Here is a 25,754-nt window from a genome sequence, read left to right as displayed (position 1 = left end):
ACATGACACATGTTTCTTCGACACTTATTCACTTACTTTCCAACGACCACAGGGGCTCAGACGTCACTTGTTTCGGAGCTGACCTGTCTGAACTTCGTATTCAACCAAACAACAGCATTCTGATGTACAGAAGACGCTAAATATAAGTATTTCGTGCATTTCGTAGGCATAACGATCAAAGCACACACCCGAACGATCATCTAATACCCAGCATCACATCAATCCAACCATTCTAAACACTAGCCAAAAACCTCGTGCTCCCCATAGTTCATATATACATATCACAAGCACATATATCTCAAAGCTTGGCACCCTTGGATCTCCTGGCTTCCTTTTCGCGGTCGCGGAGTAGACGGCGCAGAATCTTGCCGCTGGGGCTCTTGGGAATGACGTCGACAAACTCGACGCCGCCCTTGAGCCACTTGTGCCGCGCCTTGTGTTCCTCGACGTACTTGCAAATCTCGGCCGACACCTCGGCCTCGGGCTTGGAGGCGTAGGCAGCGGCGCGGACGACGTACGCCTTGGGCACCTCGCCGGCGCGCTCGTCCGGCACCTGGATGACGGCCGTGTCGGACACGGCTGGGTGGGTGAGCAGGTGGGCCTCGAGCTCGGCGGGCGCGACCTGGTGGCCCTTGACCTTGATGAGCTCCTTGATGCGGTCGACGATGACGAGGTGCTCGTTGCCCTCGGCGGACTTGCGAACGAGGACCTCGTCGCCCGTCTTGATCCAGCGGCCGTCTTCGTGCCATACAAACGTCTCGGCGTTGGCCTTCTCGTTGTGCAGGTAGCCCAGCACGACGGAGGGTGACTGCACCAGGAGCTCGCCGGGGGTGTTGTACTCTGTGATCTCGGCGCCTGTCGTGGGGTCCACAATCTTGCCGCGCGCACCAGGGACGAGAGAGCCTGATGATCCGACGTCGATGTCGATCTCGGAGGTTGTGCAGACGACAGTGCTGGTCTCGGTCATGCCTGGATTTGTTTTAATAAACATGGCCAAGCAAATGGTGCAAAACGATAGCTTACCGTATCCTTGACCCACGTGCCACTTGGGGTATTGCTTCTTAAGATCCTCCACGGTTTCCGCGCCAAGCGGCGCCGCACCTGTGTATACCCAGCGCACGTTGGTAAGGTCGTATTTGTTGCAGAGATCTTGGTTGCGGATGACTTGAATTACGATCGGCGGGACCTGCTTGCGTTAGAAGATGTACGTACAACGCTTGTATTGCCGCCAATGAGCACTTACAACGGGGAGGCAGTTAATCTTGAAGCGCTGAACGGCATCGAGGAACTGCTTCAGTTCAAACTTGGGCAGGACAATGATGCCGTCGCCGCGCCACGTGCCGCAGTGAGCAATGACAACCAGGCCGTAAATGTGACTAAAGGGGAGGAGACCGAGAGTGGCTTGTGTCCTAACGCCAAGCTTTCTCCTCGCGACTGTTTCATATGTTGTGAATTGCAGGACGTTCGCGATGACGTTCCTGTGTGAGATCATAACAGCTTTCTGCAGCCAAATCAGTCTACGAACCTCGACATACGTTGCGATCGCCTCTAGGACCCAGAAGTACTCACAGGCAAACCCGAGGTGCCGCTCGAGTAGCACAAGAAAGCAACCTGACGTGCTCCCTGTCCCTTGACCCACTTGAGAGGTTCCAGCTCCGGCAGAGACTTGCCCTCTTGGATCAAGTCATCGATAGTGACATAGGGTGTTTTTTGATCGGCGCCCGGTACCGGCAGCAAAAAGATGCGGTCCTCGGGGATGTTGGCGCCCTTCGCGGCCTTAAGCGCGGTTTCAAGCAATGGGATGCAGGTAAAGAGAGCTTTCGAATTGGACGACCGCAGCTGGTGCTCCAACTCTTGAGCTGAATAAGCGGCGCTAGCGGGAGTGACGATGCCGGACAAACGGTGCATGGCATGGGTGAAGGGGATGTAATCGATCTACGCACTACTTTTAGTCCCGTGGGTGATGTGGGGTTACTTGGGCACCATTGCTACTCACTGTGTTGAGGGAGAAGAGGCAGACGACCTTTTCCCACTCGGTACCCTCGTTTGGTGCGAACTCGAGCTTCTTGGAGATACCTCTCGCCAGCAAGTCTGTTCGCTCCCTCACCTCGAATGCCGAGTATGACTTGCCGGTGAGGCCGCAGGTGTACGGGCTTCTGGAATCCTTGAGGGCATAGCGACCGTATCTCTCGTTGCTCATGAACTCTTGGATTGTGATTGAATCCGGAGGATCTGTGGTGTTTCAGTGAGCGCTGGTCACGGCAAAACGTTGGGCAAGGCCCGAGGGCCCGAGGGGAATATCTTACCGATGGGCAATTGAGGAACCCAGTTTGGCGAAGTGAAGACCATCTTGAGCGGCGAAGAGAGGGACAAATAGAAATAGAGAGAAGCCAGGTGAGAAGCTTTGTGTCTGCGCGTTCAAAGATCGTGTCCTTGAAGCCTTGCCGCGCGAAGAAGATGGTCCGTCGTTGAGAGATGCGAAGCGTTGATGAGAGAGGAAAAGATTCGGGGGAGGTTCGGACTTTTTGAATGATGTCAAGCTGCGCACGAGGCTCGGTGGATAGCTGAAGCTCAATTGCCGAGCAAGCGGTTTGGTTCAAAAGGAAAACTGACAGCGAAGGGGACCGACCGGGGCGGGAACAGAGTTTAGATCTCTCTATTGCGTTGCGCCTCTGTGCCCCCGGTGACCGGGCCCTCCCCTGGTCTCTTCGTCCCTGGTGCTCTACACGTCTGCTCCTCCTCACAGCCAGAAGGAGCAGAGAACCAAGACTTGGAGAAGCATAGCTTCCCCCACTTCTCCGCATTTCTCCCCACGTACTTGTCACACCTCGGCAGAGCCAGCAGATAGTGCGGTATCTTCCCGCACTCTCCAGGAGGTCGAGTCATTCCGCGTATCCGCCCTCGTCATTTGGTGTAGATCCAGCCATGGGCACCAGTCCTCCAATTGTTAGGACGTTAACTGTGGTTGACCTTGGACAAGATCCGTTGCCAGCAGCCGATGGCGGTAGCGCCCACACCTTACCCCAGTCGCTAGATTGGCTCACCCATTCTCTGAGCTTCACGTCGCCGAACCTTCGCTACTCATGACCCCCGTCAATTCCAAGGGGTCCAGGGGCACAGAATTTGGCCGAGCAGCCACTGGTTGTGGATTTACCGGCTGCAGTGGGCTAGAGGCCAGCCGGCTCCTGTGTGCCTTGGTTGGCGATTTGGGTGTTTGGTGTGTCTCCCGTTCCATTATGTCAGCAAGCAGAGAACCGAATTACCAAGGTAAAAACAATTCCGACCAACCGAGATTCTTCCGATGACAAAGCAAACACTCATCTTTGCCGACCAGATTGGCCAGGTCTTTAGGCCCGCAGCCCCAGTCGCACCCCGGAAGTCAATTCATGAGATCTCCGGCGCGGAATCTCACTCCCGCCCCGGATTCTCAACCTCCACCGAATCTCACAGAGTGGGTCGTGGCTTCTGCCTCTGTTGCCCGCCGACCTCCGCGTCAGACCACCGCCATGAATCCTCTCACGTTGACTGTCGACTGGGAACGGCTGTGTTACCTTTCCCAACACTGCATCAGGTCGCCGGGAAGAATTTTCTGGTCACTAGCAAGTATTTATTCGCCGGTAGCAACAGCGCGCAATACATAAGGTCGGTAAGGGAGCCTCAGTGACAGTTGCACACGCAGCCAAATGTGGGGCATACAATAAGCAGCCGTTGTTTAGTCGAAGTTTGGTCATCAGAATATTGCTGCTGGCTGGGGACTTCGCCGGGGACTTCGCCGAGTGATGAAAGCCTGGCCTGATGGCTTTATTTCTCCCAGGCCATCCACAAGTGCCATTACTCTTTATTGCGGGATGGCATTGTTTTAGCCACCATCACTTCGCGCTAGAAACAATGGTACATTTCGGTGGTATGTCATCTCATTAAGTTGACGACAACCTATCTCGGCACACGTTGTCTCAAATGATCCCACTTTCCTCCAGACCGCAATGTCCCTCAATGGTGTGGTCTTCACTGCATCATGCTTCTCTACCTTGACACTTGCCAATGAGGCAGTCTCAACTCTAAGCATGGCAGCCTCACATGGATATTACTCGAACACCTGTCTTCTATGCGTCCCTTACCTTATATCCACAGGCAAAGCCAGCGTTTCCCTTCTACTTTGCGAAAGTGGATTAGACAAGAAGGAGGGTTTGGCCAGAACTCATCTGTTCTTCCCATCTGAAGTTATATTCGTCCGACGTTCCCACTCAATCTGCCTGAGTCGGTGAGACTGGCTTGTTGGGAATTGGATGCCTTCAAAGGTTTATCACAAACGGCCCCTCATTTTGAGCGCCGTATCGTATCAACAGTATATATCACATACCCTAGAGGCTTTGCCTACCTTCCTTGTATGACTAGAACTCAATACCTGAAACGGAAGCCTTGTAGCCTTTCAACCTTTCTTGTACCCCCCGAAGGTGCTGGCGAGGCCCCTCCCCCCCAATCATCCACTACAGTTGCCTTTGCCAAAGCTTCGAATTTGAAGCCAACTGTCTTCGGCTCAATAACACCATCAATTACCTTGGCACAGTCTCTATCTGACGAGGAGAAGAGAGTCCCAAGGTAGAATGGTATTCCTCAAGTCGTCTTTTCTACAGCAAGCTACTATTCTTAGCGGACTTGGCAGCATAGGAAAGCCCCTGCTAGCAAGATTTCTTCCACTCTGGAAGGTCTACCGTCGGGAGTTTCTTGGATATAAACTCAGCTTTCGATCACAAATGCCCGACAAGCGTTGCGCTTGGCTGGCAGGAATAGTTATCTAATAGCCGTCTGAAGACATCACCTTGCTAGATGCTTTCAATGGCTGAGCCAGTCTTTCTCATGCCAGCGTACTGCATGTCACGCTATATTCATCACTCAGAGGCGCTGGATGCTCGGATGTAAATTGATTCGGTGGATTTTCCCTTTCAATTTCACAATTGAAAAACATAATAAACGCCTATTGCTTAAACTCGCTCTCCTGACAAGGGAACCAGATGTTGATAATTGAGAGCTGAAACAACTGTATACTAGAAACGACGAGAGACATGTAGAACCTCTCATAAAACTCCTCACCCGTCTTGCATGAAAACTTGGTCGCTCCTGTCTCTTCCGTCTTCTCTAAGGCTTAGACTGAAACGAAAGATATTTGTTTTGGGCAATGGATCACCTGCACCTTCCAAATCTACAATGCTAATATTCTTCGCTCTTTCCCACTGTGAATCACGCAAGTCCAGCCGGTCCTTCTTCACGGTTCGGCTAAGTGCCCCTTTGGGCAATCAAAACCTTTCACACACCCTCTGCTCTTTCCTTATGTTACTCTCCTCCTGCCTTCGAACTTTCGAAATCTTCTTCGTGAACCTCGATCCTGCTCTAAGATCTGCGGTCTCTTTCCAGCACCTTCTTGAGTTCGCACTGCGATCCTACCTTCGAACCTGCGGTCCCTTCTTCGCACCTTCTTCAGCTCGCACTGCGATCTTGCCCTGAGACCTGCGGTCCCATCTCCACACCTTCTTCGTGTTGCGGTCTTGCCTTCGAACCTGCGGTCCCTTCTTCGTTCCTTCTTCATAGGCACTGCACTCCTGCCTCTGGGCATCCCCTCCCCACACCGGAGGATATTTAAGAGAGGCTTTCTTCTGCAATCACACTTCTCTCTTTCACAAACCCTCACTTCTCTCACACACGCCTCCGCTTCTCTTGCCCACACAATTCAACTTTTCCCACACACACACACACACACACACACACACACACTTACACACACACTCCAACTTCTCCCATACACAGATTTTCACTTCTCCCACAGACACCTCCCCTTCTCTCCCGCACACATTCTCCGACTTCTACCTTGGACACTATTCCACTTCTACTTCAGTCACTCTTCCAATTCGGCCACTTCCGTCTTCCGCGTCTGTCTAAGACACTCTTCTACTTCTACTTAAGACACACTTCCCTCTACTTCAGACAATCTTCCACTTCTTCTCATACAAACTCACGTCTTTCATCTACAACCGCACTCTCAAAGAGTGTAGCCTCTTTAGGTATTCAGTGCAGCCCGACCGTGAACCGGTCTTCCTATTCTTCATACTTCTTTCACATATTCTCAAATCCTTCTATCGTACCAAGTCTACTTCCTTCAACCGTTCGCACCTTCGGTCTTTCAAATTACCTAGAAGTGCCGTTCGCACCTGACGTCTTCCAGCCAACCGAGAAGTGTTGTTCGGACCTGACGTCTTTCAAATCACCGAGAAGTGCCGTTCGGACCTTCTTTATCCAGAGCTCGTCTTGAAATTCACTTTCAGGCTGCGACCATTCTTCAACCTACGTGATACACACCTTACGATCGATAGTAGAACCCCTTCTCTTCACATCAGTTCAAGTACTCGGCAAACATGATGGCCGATATCAGCAAGCTTAAGGCTGAGCCTTTTGGAGAACCCCCCGTTTGGGCTGCAACCCGACAGGCTCTTTGCGATGCCCTGCCTTACTACAAAGCGCACCAGAGCAGTGCCCACACCAACAACAAGACTATGGTGGGATTTCTCCTTGGCGGCTTTCCAACTATTCGAGACCGCATGGATGCAGAGGTCATCATCACTGCGCTGTAGGTGCTTCCCAAACTTCCCTCGCTAACCAACTGCTAACAGTTTTGATCTGTGGCAGCGGTGGCGGCAGAGAGCGCGATGTTGATGGCAACATGATCCGAGTCAAGGAGAGCTTTGAGAGAAACTTGTCCTCTGCCCAGGCTTCCATGATGAAAGCCATGCCCGTTGGCGTCATCTTAGGTAAGTCAATCCTTCGAAGCAATACCATGCTTGAACATCATACTCATTTTCAAGTAGATAAGAACTACCCCGGCTTGTCCATCGCCACGGAGCACAAGTACAGCGTCATGGCGTTCTTCACCATCACGGACATCTGGTCCGAGAAAGAAGCCAATGGACAGTTCTGCCACAAGATTCGACTTGAGAAGATCGACCGTTCTACACCATCTTGGTGGCAGGCAAAGGCTGAAGTTCAACACACTGTCAACCCTCAGGAGTTCAGTGACGTTCGCCAAAGCTGTATCAAGTGCTTGAAGACGTCCAAGCAGTACTTCATTCAGGGCTGGACCTGCCTGAATGCTCACTGCGAAGAGTCATTCATCTTCTCCTCTGAGACCGACATCATGGGGCTTGTACCTGCTTCTCACTGCTCCGCTGCCCTTGCTTGGTGCATCGACTGCCACCAGCACTGCAAGACGGTCTTCTCTGCCGGATGGACCTGTCTCAACCGCAAGTGCAAGAATTTCTTCATGTTCCCAGCTGGCGTGGATGTTGCTCGCCTGGAATACTCGGAGAGCTTTCTTCAAGAGAGAACAACGTTTCAACTCCCCAAGCAGCCTCTTCAACCGAACCTTCCATCCATGAAAGGCCATCTCGGCACTGAGAATACAATGCGTCAGGGTATTGTCTGTCCTCAGTGCCACGGCTGCTCGAGACGAATTGACTGGACTCACTGGGCTTATGAGAACCCAGTGTGCAATTTTGTCTTGATGGCTAAGCCGGCTGCATTCCCTCTGCAGGATGTCCTCCAAGAGGAGACTCACGTCAAGAGAACGCATGGGTCTAGACTCTACGATACAGGAATTCTGCAGCACCACGCCCAGATCAATGGTCTTTTCATTGAACAATATCTTCTTCCGGATCTCAACGACACCAGCAGAATTATTGGCTCAGTCAGTATCATCCGCACGAACCAGACTGCGAATGGACAAGCTGGCGGTCCTGATGAGATGTGGAAGATCTCTAACGAGTCGGTCGACACCTTCGACCTGTCTAGAAATTCGGTGGTTCATCCCGGATGTAAGTCTTCACCCAAAGCTGTTCCACAGAACCCGTCACTAACATGTTGCAGTACCCACAGAGAAGCTGACGAGAAACTTCCTCCAGAACTGGGGCGCTCCCTACAAGTTCGTCGTCGCAGTGGACTCCAAGCCATTCTCAGCGGCTCCCGAGGCCTTCATTGGAGCCCTCAAGAGAATGGAGTGGGCTGGTGAAGTATCGATCGAGATGACGAACGAAGTCTTGGGAGTTGTTGACCGCCACGCTCAACATACTGGACTTACTCGGGATTCGTCTATCACTCCTGAGTTCACCAACTTCAACGAGCTGTTATCCATCGGCTACATGGAGAAAGACAAGATCGGCGTTAGTAACCTTATGATTTCTTTATAAACTCAAAGCTGACTTTTATAGTTTCACGATGATGGCGAAGATACCTTGGGCCCTACAGTAGCGACACTTTCTTTAGGAAGCCCGGCAATCATGTTCTTCGCCAAGAAGACAAAGAGTGTGAAAAATGCAAAGAGAGGAAAGAAGGTGAAGGAGGATGAGGAGTACCGGAAGGTGGTTCTCAAGTTCCCCCTGTACCATGGTGACATCGTGGTTATGCATGGCTCCCGCATTCATGAGGAGTATCTGGTAAGTGCCTCTGAGATGATTGGGAGCACAGGTATTGACATTACTATAGCACAGGGTCGATCCGAAGGGAAAGCGCCGTTTCGCTCTGACTTGTAGAAACATCGACCTCACGCACCCGAGTTTCACCCCTCAAGGTCGTGATGATGCTCTCATGAAGAGCACCGTCCCGTCGGTATCAAAGATTTGGGACTACCCAAAGCCTGGTGACAGCAATGAGATCGAGATGAAGTCTTGCAGTACCTGCTTGACTACGGATCTCAACAAATCGATCGCTGTCCAGCCTACCTTGATCGAGGCCAAGGCCAAGACCGTCACAGGTGGCAGAACTGTGACTGCAGCTGCTCCCACCACCGCCTCGACTGGAGCCAAGGACAATACTGGAATATCGGATGCTCCCAATCGTCGTATCACACGATCGCGTACTAGAAAGCGTGATGGCACCGACAGCGACGAGACCTACAGCGAGAGCGAGTCTTCTCTCACTCGCACTACCAAGAAGCGCAGAACCAGAGCCTAGTCATTCGTTGCAAATCGCCCGGCCAGGCCAGCTATCTTCTTCAACTTTACGCTTTTCTATCATCCAAGATGATGATACTGAAGCATTCAACACTCGATTCACGGTGATTTTGCGGGATTTTCTGATTTCTGAGAATTCGTTTGGGAGAAAGGAGACAGGAGATTTGATCGTTTTTGCTTTTTCTCATTTCAATCTTGTCTCGTGGTTTTCCCACTTTCGGGGAGAAACTGTGAGGCTTCCAGCAATAGCGAGGCTGGGTGGAAGTCGGAGAGAGACTTTTGCTTTTTATCCAAGGAAGACTTGGGAACAACTTTGCTGTTTCGGCAGTCTTAATCATTTGGCATCCAGCGTTTGCACATAGCTCAGTTACTTAGTTCATAGTGGAGAATTTCCCCAGTTTACAGTCACATCCTGTCCAGCATTCTGATGTGACGTTATCTTGAAGGCCGTATGCGAAATTCGCGGCGTCCTCGTTGAAAGCAAGTGCGCACTCCGGAACGGATCTCGATGTGGAGATCTTGGCTTCAAGCTGCGTGCGAGGTTGACGAGGTGAAGCTTCAGCTGTTAAGCTCTCTCACTGTGCCCCAGGATTGAGACACGTGTCTCGACTCGGGGATCGACGAATGAGATGGCCTTCCACCGTCCCAGCATCTCGGGAATTTTGGAGGCGTCGGGGTTGAACTACTTTTGGACATATGCAGAAACGCCTTTTTCTGCAATTGCTTGTGGAAGGGGTTCGTTTGTTGGAAGAGGGAAGAAGGAACATTTAGGTAAGGTAGGGAAGAAGGGTAAGGGCGGAGAGGGGCTCTACAGCATTCATCATTGGTACTACCTCATTCAGGGAGTGAGACATTTCACGGACGGTGTATCCTGCTTCCGGGGTCCCCCCCCCCCCCAAAATTGTGGCCATCTCAATTCGAAGTGCTGGCTAGGTACCTTGTGCCGCACCTTCGGGTCCCGGAACGGCGGCGTGAAGTAACGAGAAAGGGCCGGATGTGGTCTGGGAGGACCTGGACCCCTCGCAGGGGTGGTCTAGAACCGGTGTTGCTCATTTTGGGTAAGTAAAGTAAGTGAGCGCATAGGTACCCTGAGACAGAGGAAACGTCAGAGACAAACTACGTCAGAGGAGATGTGCAGGATGGGGATCATGCTGAGGTCAACGGCGTTTCCCGGAGTTAGTCCCGACGCAGTCTGTTTGGATGATTTCTCCGCCAATGCCCGGATTCTGGTCTCCCTTGATGATTTTTTAAGGAAAGGGCTCGTCACAAGTTGACTGAACACAGACAAATCGAGGGCTGGTGTGATGAAATATGTACGTTTTTGTGTTACCGTTCTCAAGTCGCAGTCACAGTCACACAGTCGCGGGATGAATGGCAAAGCACGAAATGATTAGGAGCGGGACGGTGAGGGGAACGAGCATGAAGTATGGTTCTGAAATTTTCTTGAATTGGAAAAGTCAGGCCCCCAGTCTTTTTTCTTTGGTAGAGAAAAAAAAAGCAGGCCTCAAGTTTTCGTCATTGGTATCGTAACGGGTCATCAGTAAACGTCCGTCCTAGCTAGACATCCAGCCCAAACCCCCAGCTTTGTGAAGAACCTTTCTTCAAAAGCTCATGGCCAGCTAGCCAGGGAACAAAATTCATGCCCCTCTCTCAATCTCTGTATGTCTCGTCTGTGACAGATAAGACTAGAAGAGAAAGAGGGTTTCCATTAATTCCTCCCCTCCCCCAAAATGTCCACGCCATCCCGTGAATGCAAAGTTGATAATGAAAACTCCCCAAAGAATGCAATGCCTCCCGAAACCTGAACAAAGAAGGGGTATCGTATCCTTAGCCTTTTTTTCCTGTTGTGTTCACAAAATCATCTCCAAAGCCAGACTTAGAATGTAGTCGCGGTGACCAAAATAGCCAAGACGCTCATGAACAAGCCCATGAAGACCTGGTCGCTGCCCAAGAGGGATGAGGCGCCATTGTGAGAATCGGAGGAGCTCGACGAGGAAGGATCGGTCGAAGTCGGGGCGGCAGTCGTCGTGCCCGTGTTCGTCGAGGAGCCACTGCCACCGCTGCCGCGGGTAGCCGCAGTGGGGGTAATAGCAGCGGAGGGAGCGGGCGAGGCGTTACCGGTCGCAGAGGAGGATGACTGGGGATAAGTTGTTATAAAGACGAAATCAGAGGGAGTCACGAACTTCGGACTCGGAATGGGGGGGTTTGTGTAGGTCGAGCCAGTCGGGGCGTCGGGGAAGAGCCACGGGGAAGTGGTAGTAGCAGTAGTAGCAGAAGAAAGAGGAGCCGAAGAAGAACTCACTGCACCAGGCGCGGGCGCGACGCTGCCGTCCGGGGTGGCGGGTCCGTTGCAGAGTCCGACGAGGCCGCTGGGGACGGCGTTCTCGCCGTTGGTGATGGTGATGATGTCCTCCTTGCCGCAGTCGGCGGCCTGTGCCATGTGAATCGCCTGATTATCCCAATCGAAGACGAAGTAGCCGGCCTGCATCATGCTGTCGCCGAGGATCTGCTGGTCGGTGGTGATGACGAGGCCGACGTAGCACTGGCCGTCCTTGGGGCCCATGTCGAGGATGAAGTCGCTGAGGGGCACGCGGATGGTCTTTTTGCCAAAGGTGAAGGTCATGTAGGAGTCACTGCCGCCGTTGGCGAGGGTCGGGGTGCGGAGGGAGCAGTCGGCGGTCCAGTATCCGCTGTCATCGCTCACTGCCTTGAGGTCCGCGAGGATGGGGCGCGCGAGGGCAGGATGAAGGCGCGTCAGGGTAGTACCCGAATCGAGCATAACGTTCGTGTCAGCTGCACCGATGTCGTAAGACTTGACGGGCTGGTTAGGAAGAGACATGCCAACGGCGGAAAGGGTGGCTGCGAGACTGGAATTGTGAGTTAGTATGAAAAATACGGTGGCATTTTCAGTTGATCAGGTTGGAGTGAGAGAGGCCTTGACTTACCGAGGCTCGCCTCTGATGCCAGCGATCATGGGAACCTTTAGAAGCTCTCCAATGAACTTGCCCTTGTCGAGACCGCCGTAGATGAGCGCGCCAGAGTCGGAGGAAGAGTGGCGGAGATCCAGCGAAAAGGCACGGCTGCCGATGACGTCCTGATCAGCCAAGGTATTGAGAATCAGGCTGTAGGGCTTGCCCTTCTCGAACCCAGCCTTGAGGTCAGGAGCCAGGCCCATGATGCCGGTGGCGATGCCATCGCTCTTGGTGACGAGGCCAAAGGTCTGGTTGACGATGGCACCAGCGCCCATAGTGATGGTGTCAACGTAGTAAGCGATCTCGGCGCTGGTCTGAGTGCTGGCGTCCGAAGCATCTCCGTAGTTGAGTCTTCGAGCTCCAATGGGGCCAACGGCCGGGGTGCGACTCTTGGCCGGGTTGTACTGGCCAGCGGCAAGACACTGCTTGGCCTGGGAGGCAGAAGGAGCGGTGGCACAGTCCGGGTTGACCCAGAGCTCAGAGGAGCCAGTATCGAGTAGGACAGTGACCTGCTGGGCAGGAGTGCCGATCGAGACTATTTTTTTATTGTGTCAGTCTGCTCAAAGGATTGAGAGGTAGCAGGGAAATGCTCACTATCAGTCGAGTAGTAGAACTGTTGATTCTTGAGAGTAACCTCGATGGCCGCTCTCTTGTCAAGGTCACCGTAGTCAGGTCTGACCTGTCTGACCGGCATGGCGATAAATCCCTGGCCTGCAGTGGTGCGAGGGAAGGACAAGGCCGTGACGGAGCTCACAGCCGCGCCAGCGGCGGTGAAGGCGATGAAGATTCCAGACTTCATCTCGGGCAGCTTTCGATGCTCTCGTTGTGGTATTGTTTGGCTTGAATGAGATACAATAAACCCAGAGATAAGATACCGAAGAAGAAAGGGTAAAGAAGGTAAAGGTGGGAAGGTCCCGGAAGAAAAGGATTGTTGAAGCTGAAGAGAACCTTGAAGAAGGGGAAAAAGAGATGAGGCTCCGTGAATCGGGGATATCCAGCGGATAAAAAAGAAGGAAGGAAGTGAGTGTAAGGTAAGGAAGGTAAGGTGTGGAAAAAACGCCACACGGAATCTTCAGCTTCTAGGTCGATGGTGTAAGGCAGTACAGCTCAGCTCGGCCTAGGTGGGTCCCGGCCCCGGCCCAGGTCGTCGCGATCGCTTCTGGGGATGAGTTGGTAGCATCGACTTTTGAGCACTAACCTGAGGTATCCGTAGCAGAGCGAGCCATTCGAGGAAGGAGCGCAAGAGAGGGAAAAGGCTCCGACAGAGGGAGTCTTGAGTGTCTTGAGTCTCGATGCATGCACACGCGCTAGCTGGCGTTGGCGTTGGTTGGGGCTCAAAGAAGACAACATCATAAAGAGGGACATGTCTCTCCTCCATCTGCCGTCCCCTACTACAGCCTCTGCTTGCGGCACCTTCAACACCAACAACTCCATCCCGACTTCCGGTTCCTTGGCTAGATTCTTGGCCGGTACCTCAGCACGCGTGGCCAAGTGTCTAGATGTTCTTCAATCTCCACCCTGGCTTACTCCAGCTGGCTCAAGTTGCACAAAGAAAACGGGCAATGGGCCAGCTTGCTTGCTGCATCCGACCTCTCTACTTGGGCCCAGGTTCTCTTCCCATGTGGACTTCCACGTGAGGTTCTCGCCATCGACTCGCGAGACTACTCGTTGAACTGGAATCGATATTGGAGCCATGATGGTATTGCGGTAGTTGAAGTTATGCTTGGAGAAATGATCGTCAATCCTACCCTTAGTTGCAGGAATTCGGCCAAAGGCACGGAGAGCGCGCTCTCTAGAATGTGAGACACTGCCCCGAAGCCGGCGACTAACGGCCCGGCCGGCGCGTGGCTCCCGCTTTGCTGGCCATTCCATAGCTCAATGGGTCACTAAGGTGGACAGATATCTTAGCAACTTTGCTCCAGACAAATATCTCAACGTCAAGACCTCAGTAGTCTTGCCTGGCTGGCATAGGCATGGGATCTCGTTTTCAACTTGTTCGTTTATCGCCTCTTGCAGCCATGGAATTGTGATACTAGCATCTTTTGAGATGATGAGATAGGCAGAATTATCCTCAACAGAGTAGTACAGCGGTATCTACCGCCGAGTCGGTTCCCTCAGCTCAAGATGGGGCCGCCATGTGGCTATTTGAGCCTCCCGGACTTGGATGACAGCGACGGGTTCGGAAAGCCACCTCGTCTCGCGCGGTAAACACCGTTCGGCTACGTCATCGTAAAAGAAGCCAAGACGACTGCAAGAAACCATATGTTCAGATATAAGATTGGCTCGGGTTCCCTTTTCCATCACGTTCTAATGATATGGTCGGTGTAGATCGGTGAGCTTTCCTTCCATCTTCAGATCTGTGATCGTCGAAAGAGCTCCACCAGCAATGTTGAGTTGTCCGGGGTGCGTTACACTTGCTTTAGGGCCAATCATGGATTGACAACCCAACCACCTCTCTCTTGACAGGTGTGACGTCGTATCCAAACGCTTGTTTGACGTATCCGACAGAAGACCCTCACTATGGATACTGAAAGAGATGAAAACTTACGAACTGCGACTCTTACGCCCTACGACACCAGAAGCGCCGAGAAAGACTGGAAACTTATCCCATGGTTTACTGTCTCCCTCCCGATAGATCCTGGAACATATGTTTGTACGAGTGCTTGCGAATAGTCTTGTCGCTTATGCGAGCATGGTATGTGAGGCTGCGGCAGGACTCCAGGCACCAGTGGAAATCCATCTGGGTCTATACTAGGTAGGTTCGACACTCCGAATGAGAGATTCACAGAGGCCCGGGAGGGTCCCATGCCATACTGCAGGTGATGCCGGTCATAGGATGGGCCGCTTCGGAATTCTCGGACTCGAAAGACTCCGGGCATCACGGGGGATGCGGAGCAGCGGCACGCAATGGGGACGGGCCGTATCGTGATTGGTTGCGGGTAGAGGATGCACACCTTTCGCGAGGTGCCTTGGCAGGCCACCTTGAAGAATCCGTCATTCTGCTTGACAGCTCGTCCTAATAGGGGCACCCACCTCCATGCGAGTGACAGCCTAAAGTAGCGTAGGCGGCGGGCTGTCCACGGTCGAACTGAATATGAGGGGACTATTGCCACTCTCTGAGGCATGGGTTGGAGGAGGCCATTCCGGGGCTGTTTGTGATTCTGGATCCAAGGTGGAGGCATTTTGCTGAGCTGGCAGATGCAGAGACATCCTGTGGAGAGAGACTTGTTGGAATTGTAGAAGCGAGAGCATGCATTTCGACTGAGGAGCGATAGTTGACGTGAGACTGTGAGGCGACTACTGGCAAGGCACGCTCCTAGAGCAGGTTTCAATTGTGAGGTCGGACGTGACGATGGAGTCGGAATCAAGATGTTCCATTGCCAGATTGAATCGTAAGGTAGTGGACGTGGGCGTGTGAGAAATGGAAGCTATTAGAAGGGGTGCAGTCGGGTGCTGACGACATCAGACGGATGGAACGGCGGTGGTGACGACCGACGGGAGCTGGATGGGTCGAAAAAGTAAGGCGAGGCAGGAGAGGTGCAGGTGTACATACCCCGTAGGCGCAGGTGCAGATGCAAGTTGGAAGGAACGAAGAAGGAGAAGAAGATGGGTACGTATTTGTTATGTCAGGCCCTCAGAAGGAAAGTGACGCAAACTTGGAAGTGACCTTCCTCCACGTGCCTTTCCGTGTCTGTTGCCCATTCACCACCTGAATGAATTAATTCTCCCTCGTGCCGCGACGATCGAGCACATGAAGATTCCATTTCTTCGCGGGTTTCGACACTTGATTCCCCGACTCACGAAAGCTGGGTATCCCGTAGCACTGCTGTCGATTCTCGCCTTGCCTGAAGTTAGCTAGACCAGGTTTCCCAAAGGTGCAGATAAGCGGGCATGATTGGCGGCCTGTGTGCAAGTGTCCGAGCACCTTGTAGGAACTCTCCGAGGGGGCGGGATCATCCCAGGCACCTGTCCGTCCCAAACACCGCAAGACACCCTGGGTGGGACCGCATTCCCGTCTTCCAAAACGACGCAGAAAGACAGACCAAAATAGACGGGGGAGGTCGTTGTTTTGTTTTGGCCCAGTCAGTGTCTGGGAGCTGCTACATCGTGAGGTTCGCCCGCCCGCCGCAGGTCTCAGTATATACCAGGGTAAGGATAGGTAGGGCATTGAGGGACTTGGGGGATGGATGGTCTGTGAAACATGCATCCAATGACAAGTGCGTGTACGCATGAAGTTGAAGAAACAATCAAGGTACCACGCTGGCTTCTTTCACCTGCGAATTCCTCGCTTGAAGGCAACTTTACCTTATTGTCAATTCAAATGCAGGGCTTTGCATTCATAAGACAAAGACCTCCCGTGTCTGAGGTAGGTTATGTTGGCGCATTGCGATAAGGTAAATAAAGCTTGAATGCTTGTGTCACTGCCGAACGGCATTTGTTGTGTCTTTGATGGATGCTAGATTTTTCTCGTGTCATTAAATTTGATGAGAAGCCAGCTCTCATACCTGGGTAGACTAACGCGGCAACAATCGACCATTCCTCAGTAGAGGTTTAATAGTATCACATGTATTGGGTGCCATTGAGCTTTTGCCCTGTACAAACTTCAATTTAAATGTAAATGGTGCTGTGCGAAATCGATACAAACCCCTTTTGCCCCTCCTTCACCACAGGGCTGTAGGGGACTCGAGAGCTCAGACCAGGCGGCGTATACGTACTGATACCTTCCATCCACGGGTTCGGAGTACGTACGGGTGGGTGAGAATCCCAACCACCTTGCGCTTGCGAATTGCAGCAAGCAAACAGCAAACGCGTATCCCGCTGAGAGCCAGTCTGTCGGACCTGGGGTGGTTCCCCGAGATTGCCATCTCCCCATTTACACAGGAACTTGTCCCTCTTGGGTTCGTAATCTCATCTTTCATCGCATTTTCCTCTCCCACGTGTCTGCCTATCCCAGCAGATTGCTCATTTTGATGTTATCTCGACTTGTGCTATCGCAAAAACTACTTTACTGAACAATATTTTTCGACTACAACCTCTCATCCAGAGGCTTATTCGAATACTGAAACTGATTTGGCATCGAGTAGTGTTACCCATCGTTCTTAGGATGGGTGAGGCCACATGGCGCGGGCCGGATGGATAGTCGGGTAGAAAATGATGACGACGATGCAGTCCGCAGCAGGTTGGCAATAAAGTGAGAAGGTGGTGCGGTGCAGACAGCAATTTCGGCCCATTTCACAACGAATAAGTCCCATTGCAGTTGCACCACTTCTCGAGCCAGCCCAACTTGAGAGTGATAGCTGGGAGGCTGGCAAACTTACTACGTACACAGTGACCGAGCCTGGCAATGTACAAGATACTCACAGGCCAGCTTTCTCAATTTGCATGGTTGAAGGTATGGTACACACATGGTAAGGTACCCATCTCCACTGGCACTCGCAGTAAAGGTACCTGACGGAGCACGTCCACGCTTACCCCCCCGTCAAGCCCCCCCGTGCTGGCTTGGCCTGGCCGGGCCTTGACTGGAATCTGTTTCTGTCGGGTCTCTTGTCTGCCACACCCAAATTATTGCTCGCTGGCTTCTACGTTACGCCTGCTCCCTTTCTTTTTTTGACTTTGTCCAATGCCTCACTCTTTCCTTGCTTTTTGCGATCCAAACCGACGAAGACGGCGACTGATTTTCCAAACTTGAGGCGACGCCTTTCATTTCCTCTCTCCAACCTCGATGCTATTTCGTTGCCATCGTCTACTACCGACTATCAGGTAGTCCTCCGACTCTCCTCGCTCATCGGGCCCCGATAACCCCGGCGCCATGAACGCGATCCAGCAAAAATGTCGACCGAAGCACCAAGTGCTGGTCCTCAAGTGTTACCCAAGGACCAACAAGGGCGCTGTTGATGTCAAGCCGAACTCTAGCGAACTGAGCTACCTGCTATTTTATGCTACCTCCCGCCGTTCCAAGATTCAGAAGATTGGCGCCTTCTTGGAGAAGAAGACGGCAAGCGATGTCTGGCGGCAGCGCATCGGGTTTGTGAACCTCCCTAGGTATTGAGAGATCGCCTTACTTACTGGGCCCTTTTCTAGAAATGTGCAAGTCACCCTTCGAATCCTCACGGCACTGATCGAAAAGGCCCCCAAGGACCTGCCGCTCGTAGCTCCGAATGTACTCAAAATCCTCGACCTCATCCTCGGATCCAAGGACATCACCATGGTCGAATCCTCCATACCTACCTTTGAGGCGTTTTGCGAAAATCACGATGCCTCGTCCTCCTTTGCAGACCAAGCTTATCTCGCCCAGTACGAATCGATCGTTCGCACCTACGCTTCGCTTGCCTCGACCCGCGAAAACCCTGGGAAAGGAGCTTCTAGCAAGCCTGTACTGATGCGGTGGAGGAGCGCTGGCCTCGAAGCAATCAGGAGCGTTTCCTCTTCGGAAGCTCTATCGACTGTCACTGGTCGCCAGTTCGACGTTATCGTTCCCGTTATTTTGGACAACCTATGGTGGGATGACGACGAGCTGCTCGACACGCTGCTGTCGCGCATACAGATGGAAGAAAAAGTGCAGGCAGAGAAGCTTCGCCGTAGGACGAGCGTCGCGACTGTGGAAACCAACGATACCGGCGACGCAAACCCCATTGCTCTCACAGGCACTGCTCACGATGTAGACAGGCTGGCGGAAGAGGACGTTGGTGTGCTCGCCATGCAGTGCCTGAAGCAGATATTTGTGACGCCAAACCGACCACAGATTCATTCCGCGACTGGTGCTCTTATTCAATTCATCGAGGATCGCGTCGCAAATGGAAACACAGTCGTCAAGCCGGACGAGAAGCTAGGCCAGGATCACGGGTGGGCAATAAGCATGTACAGCGCAATCGCGAGATGGGCGCCTGTACAGGACCGCTATGTCATTCTGGTGACGGCCATGGATCATCTGTCGAAAGCACCTGTCAAGGACGACAACCTCAAGCTCCATCTATCGTTGACGGCCATGATTGGGTCTCTGCTGCGTTCCGACGTCAACCTGATTGGGCTGAGCGCCATGGACGTCTTGCTCGGTCTCGTCCAGCACATGAAGAAACTCATTCAGCTGCCAGGAGGCTTTGGGAGAACTGAAGGAGAGCCCGAAGAAGTAGTCTCTACCCTTCAAGGATCCGGCGACGTATTCGCTCAGCGAAGAGAACTCCTCGAGCGAATTCAACTTTGCATTGGAGACTTGGCGACACATGTCTACTACGCAGACCAGATTTCGGACATGATTTCGACGATCCTTCTCCGACTTAAGCCGTCCAAATCCTCAAGTACCAGCTCGTCGCCCCAAGCCGAAGCCTCTGAGCAGCCCCCCTCCGATGAGATGACTGCCAGCCAACCTCAGCTGGAAACGTACCTTTCCCGTAACGTTGGCAAGACCGCTGCCTTGAAGGCCATCAAGAACATATTCCTCATTGCAAACCCACGTGCACAGATGTCCGGCAACTTGAACTTGTCGAGAAACAAGGTTCCTCTTCAAGTTTGGGAGAACACGCACTGGCTTCTGCGGGATCCAGATGGCGAGGTCAGAAAAGCCTACGCCGATGCGCTTCTGACCTGGCTAGACCGCGAGACGACAGCGGCGGATTGGAAGGCGCGGGACGAAAGCTCTCAACACCACCGGTCTTCTCTGAAGAACAGTCGCGAGCTTCAACCCGCCAATGTTGCTCAACGAGCCGCATCCAACGCATCCAACCGCGAGAAACCATCGAGGCACCGCTCACACTTTCTCCAACTTCTCCATATTGCAATCTACGACAACGCGTTGCAATATGTTGACTATGACCCGGATATTGTTCTTCTTCACGTGCTGCTTACGAAGCTTGTGTCCCAGTTAGGTGTCAACGCAGTCCAGTACGGATTGCCAATGGTATTCCGTCTCCAGGAGGACATTCCAGACGCAGAGCTGCCAGTTCAAAAGGTTCGCCTGGGCAGTCTTTGCCACGGATATTTCTGGGCAGTGACCGAGAAGTTCGACATTGAGAACTCTGCCGTGGGACGTGCCATCACCAATGAGGTCATTCGAAGACGCAGCAAGCATTTCTGGACTGAGGGTGTGGCTATCCCTCCGCCAGCCCTGGAGCTCCTCGGAACGCCTGGAGTTCCCAAGTTGCAGACCAAGCTGCCTGCCACAGAAGTCGAGAGTGAAGCGTTGCTGCCATTCGATGACCGCGCATCGTTTGTAGAGAGCATCGCTGTGAGCTATGCGGACACAAGCATCTCACCGCCGAGTAGTCCTCCTCAATCTCCTGGTCGGAACTTTTCGCATCCCATCCTTAGCACCTCGATTTCAACAACGCCCGCGGCGCCCGGTTCGGAGCTGCCCACAGCTTTCCGCGAGCACATGCTGACAGACTGGTCAAGAGATGCGGCTATGCTAGCCTTGCAGGCGGGAAGCAAGTCAGAGTCGCTAGCTGGTTCGAAAAGCGGCACTATGGGAACCAACCGACACCACCTGACTGTTAATGGCGCTAATGGGCATGGACAAACGGGAGAGTCTTCACCGCTTGGCAGCCAGCGAAACCTTCGTCCAAACTCATCCCAGGTTGCCGGGGGCTTGTCTCCCATGAGCAAGCTGCGAAAATCCAGTGTCCGAAGTGGCGTTTCGCCCTCACCGTCGGATTCGAGCCGAGGTGTAGTTACATCCATTGATCAACTCAAGATGGTCTTGACGGGCCAGGTGCCGGCGACACCCATTGGCACGTCAGCAGGCGTGCGCCATGACAGTGACAGCGACAGCATGGTCAGCTACGACTTTACCCCGTCAGAGCTCAGCTTCAACCCGGCGACATCTCAGCCAGAAAACGGCGATGGAGCCTCTCTTGGACGGCAGAGGTCTTCATCGGCATCACGCAAGGGTGGGCCGCTCAACTCCAACCCTTTGTACGAGCATAACGAAGACGAGGACGTTCCACCGGTGCCGCCATTGCCCGGTCACATTGGTGGGCTGACGTCCTCGGTTTCTATTCAGGATTACGCAGTAAAGCCGGCGAAACGAGTACTTAGCAGCCGCGGTGGTGACAGTTTATACCAGGGTTCCGCGAGAGGGGATGGAAACATGTCAACGGTGTCGGGAGGAGGGATGGATCTACACGACCTTCTTAATGGGATTGACAGCAGAGCTGGAGAGCTCAGCTTAGGGAACGTCACGAAGCCACCTTACTAATGGAATTGGGCGATGGATTCAAAAAATTTGTATTGGTACACCTTGGCGTAGAAGTATAGCGAGGCGCGTAGCCGAGTTCTGACAGTTAAAACAACAATTATTGAAAGATCTAACAATTCGTCAATTTCCAAAGCATTCGAAAGGACCCTGAAATTTTAACCTCGTACACCGAGGCTTCACCGAGCTCACCTCCCGAGACCGTCCCGCATTCTGATGTCACGCTAAGACATGAGCCAATCATGCCCCTGTATGCCCGACCGGGGCTAGCCGCGAAGCTTCCAAAAACTAATTCAACGACCAACTTGCATTTTGTAGCTGCAGCTCCCATAGCTCCAATCCATATCTACAACCACGAAAGGGCGTACCATCACAATGAAGCCGTCAACACGCATCCCGCTGCGCCTTTTTACAGCGACGTCGTCGCCATTGGCTTCGTCAGCCAGACGGTCGACCTGCGCCGCTGCTGCCTTCAATGCGCGCGCCATCTCGACGACGCCCCTCAAGCCCGCCGAGGTCGCGCCCGTGGTCGGCACGGGACCGCCGCCGGAACCGCCCATTGCTGACATCGCCGCCGAGGACCGGGCAGCGGCGGCGCGGATCCGTGTCGAGAGGAGGAAGAAGCAGGCCGAGATGCTCAAGCACGCCAAGCGGATCCGGACGTCGGCCGAGGCCAAGTCGAGTGCGCCGGGGGCTTTGAAGAGGAGGTTTTGGAATGATGTCAGTGTGCAGGAGGTAGATGGTATGTCTTCTTTTTCTATCCCATGATCAACAGCTCGTGTCACGATGGACCGCCTTGGAGAGATTGGCTAACGTTGGCGTTCAACACAGGTGCCCTCCAAGTCCACCTCGACTCCCGTCCCCTCCGCCACCCCAACACCAAGGAAATCATCCGCCTCCCGCCCTCGAAGCAGCACCTCGCCTCGGCCCTCGCCATCGAATGGGACCTCATCACCTCGGCCGAGCAGGCGACGAAGCAGCACCTGATCCCCCTGACCTCGCTCATCTGCCGCGCCATCGACATCGCCGCCGACGACGCCGCCAACGACGGCGCGATCCGGGAGCACGTGGCCAACACGCTGATGCGGTACCTCGACACGGACGCGATGCTCTGCTGGGCGCCGCCCGCGGGCGCGACGGACACGCGCAACGACGCGGGAGAGTCGCTGCGCGACGTGCAGAAGAGGACGGCGGACGCCGTGGTCGGCGCCTTGACGGGGCGGGTGTGGCCCGGGATTGAGATCCAGCCGGTGCTGGACGGGCATAGCATCGTGCCGCAGAGGCAGGCGGAGGGGGTGAGGGAGGTTGTGCAGGGTTGGGTTATGGGGCTTGACGCGTGGGAGCTGACGGGGTTGGAGAGGGCCGTGTTGGCGGGGAAGAGTCTTTTGGGGGCGGCGAGGTTGGTCGTGGAGTGGAGTGAGGGCCCTGTTGGGGAGTATCGCGATAAGAATGGGAAGGGGGGCAAGTTCGGTGTCGAGGAGGCTGCTACGGCGTTGAGCTTGGAGGTTACGTGGCAGACTGGGGCGTGGGGCGAGGTGGAGGATACGCATGATGTTGAGAAGGAGGATTTGAGGAGGCAGTTGGGGAGTGTTGTGTTGCTTGTTTCTGGTACGAACCGGAAGTGAGATGTTGCGATGTGGTGATCCTCGTGATTGAGGTACTTGGGTGGTGTATTGATAGAGACTGGGGGGCTGTACATCAAAAAAGATAAGAGACACCTGGTTCCAGAAAGCCAAGGATGTTTTCATGTAGAAGTAGTTGTTTGAACAAAAGTTGGCGATGGACCACTCTTTACACTCAATTCTGGATGCTCTTTCTTGCGGCGAGCTCTCCAACCGTAATATTCCTTGCCCTACTATGAAAATTGATGGAACGTTATTGCCTTGTAGCAGAGCGACCTGAGTGGTACAAGTCCTATCTCTCATGGCGGTGGCCTCAAATCGTCTCCTAGGATCTAGAGAGCTGGGCGAGTTCATTGCTCCTCTGCTCAAAGCTACGTTTCACATGTAAACTCTCTCAAGGGCACTCTTTAGGATGAAGAAGAAACTTAACGTTCGAGGCTTTAGGGGTTACTCTCCAAAATCGAGAGAATGAACCAGTCATATCAACGATGCGACTCTGGACAAGGGGGGATGCAGCCTGGTTTCAGCGGTTGATGAGTGGCGCAGGGTCTGTGACTGTGATTCGACATCTTTAAGGCACTCTTTCAGGTTTCGCTATCTGCCAACGAGTACCTGCGCAGGCGCCCCAAAACGACCAAAACGACTTGTGGCGAAGCCTTCAAGAAAGCCTGACGCGCACTCCCATTCGACGAGAGGTAATCTTGGAGGGTGGCCGGCTACTCGTGATTTGCCACTGCAATGGCCCTTTTATACAAACCGCCGCCCATTTCTTGCATTGCATTTTTCTTCTCGTCATCTCATCTACATTTACTTTGCTTCCAAAATACCTGTCTTTTTGGCCGAGAAAACCAGTGTTGTTGAGTGTCTGGACCGTGTTCAGAGCTCGCCGCCCAAATGTCTTTCGGCTGGTCTGCCGGAGACATTGTCGCAGCTCTCCAACTGCTTAACAAAGTCCGCATCGCTTTGAAAGACTCTGGAGGCTCCAAGACCGACTATCAGGATGCTACATCATTCCTTGACGAGTTGTCGACTACACTCCGCACTCTCGACAGCATCCAGATTACCTCTCCACACCCAGAGCTTCTGCAAGATATCAGCGACCACGTTGAACGTCTGCGAAAAGAGATTGATATGTTTCTGAAGACCTTACAGAATGACTATGGGGGTTCACTTGGACCTTTCTCTACATCCAGCAAACCCACAATGTTACAACGCAAAATCCAGTATGGAATGTCAACCTCGAAGAGGGTCCAAAGTCTACGCGCAAAGATTGGCCCCGAGTTATCAACGCTACAGATTAAATTAATGAACCAGATGTTGTTAGTATAGATCATTAAACCCCTTTATACCAATGCCATTGAATTAATAGAAACCTTAGGCTTGTTTTTGCCAAATTACCATCTGATATTCAGCGTCAGATGGAACATACCACGAAAGCGGCATTGGAATCGTACAGCCGCAACCCAGAAATTAGAGCCATTCTACAGACTTTCGAATCCCAAGGAATGAAGCTAGATGGCTGCCTTGAACGAACTTTCGAGATTCTGTGCAATCTCGAAGTTGTGAGCACCGAGATTCGGACACGAGACCGGCAGCAGGGGCAAGTACCTTCAGACCAACCGGAATCACGGCCATTGGCAGCACCAAATACCCGAGATATCATAGCCGAGGATTGCCTTGATATGGATGCTTTGTCTTCAATCCTACAGGGCGGCCAGCAAGTCGCGGTTGGACTGATCAGCATTTTGAGAGCCGTGGTGTAAGGAGCCTTCTCCTACAAAGATTTCGAAACCCCCTGGTCTTCCTGGAAACTGACGAGTACCAGATGCCTAGTTTCCTTGGCTATCATGACAGGCTATCAGGAGACTGTGCTCCCACTTTTCAAAGGACTGAATCTCATTCTTCTTCAACCTTCCACGGGCGGGATCAAACTCATTGATGCCCTAGGAAGAAGGGCGACTCTGCCGTACGACTGCGGGAGGTCCTGGACAGTAAGTAATGATCCAAATACCAAGTCGCTCTTACATGATACGAATAGCTCCGGAGAGTTTACTGAGTGTACTTAAATTAGATCGTTGACAAGACCATCCAAGTGTGGTTCCAGGACTGCCCGGGAGAGGACCTTGTCCGGAAGGGGATGTACTATGTTGCCGACGCAAAACACCCGTCAAATTTTCTCACCGAACAGTCTTGGCCTGGATTTGCTAAAGATGGCGCGGCAATTCAAATGTTCGTTCCCACGAAGAATTGCACGGAGTGTGGTGGCACTATTTCTTCGGAGTTTGCAAAGAGGCATGATGTTTGGTAAGTATGACTCGTTTCATTCTCGGGGGCTCTGTTGGTTTTCGACTGCACAACTTCACGGGATTACATTACTAGACAAGATGCGAGGTTTGAAGCATCCGATCCTGACATGAATACATCTAGCTCGGCTTGCCGAAGGCCATACACAACTCTTTGCCATGACAACGGGGTATGCGACCGCTTAGACGCCCACTTCCTCAGCCTCATAGCAAACTTTGGCTTATTGAAACGTGGAGCGGTAGAAAAAAGATCTGATGGATCACAGGGCGACAAAAGCTACCCGCATAGCATGCATATCCGGAATCGGCGGCTGGAACATGCTCTACACTACGAAAGGACAACGTTACCGTTCACACAAACCGACGAACCAAACGTAGCGACAAGGCGTATGTTGACATCTCAGTATCTGAGAATTTCGATGCCAAAGCCTCATCCGGAACCAAAAGTTTCACTTCGGCCAAGGGATTCAAAGGCCTCACCCATTTAAAAACCGAAGTCCGGAGAGCTAGCAAGGAAAGTCCATTTTTTCTGTTTCTTGGATTTACTAGCTTTGATCGAGTTTGATTAAACATTCAGCGAAGCCCAAAAAAGATTGAACACCTACATGCGTCAATGAAATCTCTCCTCCGAACCTGGGTCACAATTTTTACTGACAAGTGAAGAGCGAGTAATGAAG

General features: G+C 52.8%; 8 protein-coding genes across 8 annotated transcripts; 4 read left to right on the top strand and 4 right to left on the bottom strand.

The window, feature by feature from the left end:
• Nucleotides 1–298: 298 nt before the first annotated feature.
• On the bottom strand, nt 299–2,349 carry CCOS01_01602 (AMP-binding enzyme; the record flags this gene model as incomplete). Its single annotated transcript, XM_060449795.1, has 6 exons — nt 299–969; nt 1,024–1,186; nt 1,244–1,501; nt 1,570–1,935; nt 1,997–2,232; nt 2,307–2,349. The coding sequence occupies 6 exons, from the start codon at nt 2,347–2,349 to the stop codon at nt 299–301; spliced, it is 1,737 nt and encodes a 578-aa protein (XP_060321233.1).
• A 1,037-nt stretch (nt 2,350–3,386) lies between these two features.
• CCOS01_01601 (uncharacterized protein) lies at nt 3,387–3,641 on the top strand (the record flags this gene model as incomplete). The annotated part of the gene is made up of 1 exon (XM_060449794.1): nt 3,387–3,641. One exon carries the CDS (start codon nt 3,387–3,389, stop codon nt 3,639–3,641), a length of 255 nt encoding a protein of 84 aa, XP_060321232.1.
• A 2,766-nt stretch (nt 3,642–6,407) lies between these two features.
• On the top strand, nt 6,408–8,994 carry CCOS01_01600 (uncharacterized protein; the record flags this gene model as incomplete). Its single annotated transcript, XM_060449793.1, has 6 exons — nt 6,408–6,619; nt 6,679–6,800; nt 6,858–7,859; nt 7,912–8,204; nt 8,253–8,477; nt 8,527–8,994. The coding sequence occupies 6 exons, from the start codon at nt 6,408–6,410 to the stop codon at nt 8,992–8,994; spliced, it is 2,322 nt and encodes a 773-aa protein (XP_060321231.1).
• A 1,875-nt stretch (nt 8,995–10,869) lies between these two features.
• Nucleotides 10,870–12,764, bottom strand: CCOS01_01599 (eukaryotic aspartyl protease; the record flags this gene model as incomplete). Its single annotated transcript, XM_060449792.1, has 3 exons — nt 10,870–11,860; nt 11,939–12,500; nt 12,560–12,764. 3 exons carry the CDS (start codon nt 12,762–12,764, stop codon nt 10,870–10,872), a joined length of 1,758 nt encoding a protein of 585 aa, XP_060321230.1.
• A 707-nt stretch (nt 12,765–13,471) lies between these two features.
• CCOS01_01598 (uncharacterized protein) lies at nt 13,472–13,837 on the bottom strand (the record flags this gene model as incomplete). The annotated part of the gene is made up of 1 exon (XM_060449791.1): nt 13,472–13,837. The coding sequence occupies one exon, from the start codon at nt 13,835–13,837 to the stop codon at nt 13,472–13,474; it is 366 nt and encodes a 121-aa protein (XP_060321229.1).
• Nucleotides 13,838–14,532: 695 nt separating this feature from the next.
• On the bottom strand, nt 14,533–15,147 carry CCOS01_01597 (uncharacterized protein; the record flags this gene model as incomplete). The annotated part of the gene is made up of 1 exon (XM_060449790.1): nt 14,533–15,147. One exon carries the CDS (start codon nt 15,145–15,147, stop codon nt 14,533–14,535), a length of 615 nt encoding a protein of 204 aa, XP_060321228.1.
• A 2,627-nt stretch (nt 15,148–17,774) lies between these two features.
• Nucleotides 17,775–22,777, top strand: CCOS01_01596 (uncharacterized protein; the record flags this gene model as incomplete). The annotated part of the gene is made up of 4 exons (XM_060449789.1): nt 17,775–17,989; nt 18,047–20,931; nt 21,514–21,894; nt 21,984–22,777. 4 exons carry the CDS (start codon nt 17,775–17,777, stop codon nt 22,775–22,777), a joined length of 4,275 nt encoding a protein of 1,424 aa, XP_060321227.1.
• An 891-nt stretch (nt 22,778–23,668) lies between these two features.
• Nucleotides 23,669–24,537, top strand: CCOS01_01595 (uncharacterized protein; the record flags this gene model as incomplete). Its single annotated transcript, XM_060449788.1, has 2 exons — nt 23,669–24,093; nt 24,153–24,537. The coding sequence occupies 2 exons, from the start codon at nt 23,669–23,671 to the stop codon at nt 24,535–24,537; spliced, it is 810 nt and encodes a 269-aa protein (XP_060321226.1).
• Nucleotides 24,538–25,754: the final 1,217 nt, after the last annotated feature.

Source organism: Colletotrichum costaricense (assembly GCF_030867565.1).
Source record: "Colletotrichum costaricense strain IMI 309622 chromosome Unknown Scaffold_1.1, whole genome shotgun sequence".
NCBI lineage: Eukaryota > Fungi > Ascomycota > Sordariomycetes > Glomerellales > Glomerellaceae > Colletotrichum > Colletotrichum costaricense.
Note: the sequence above shows the minus strand (reverse complement) of the source record. Positions and strands in the feature narration are given on the sequence as shown.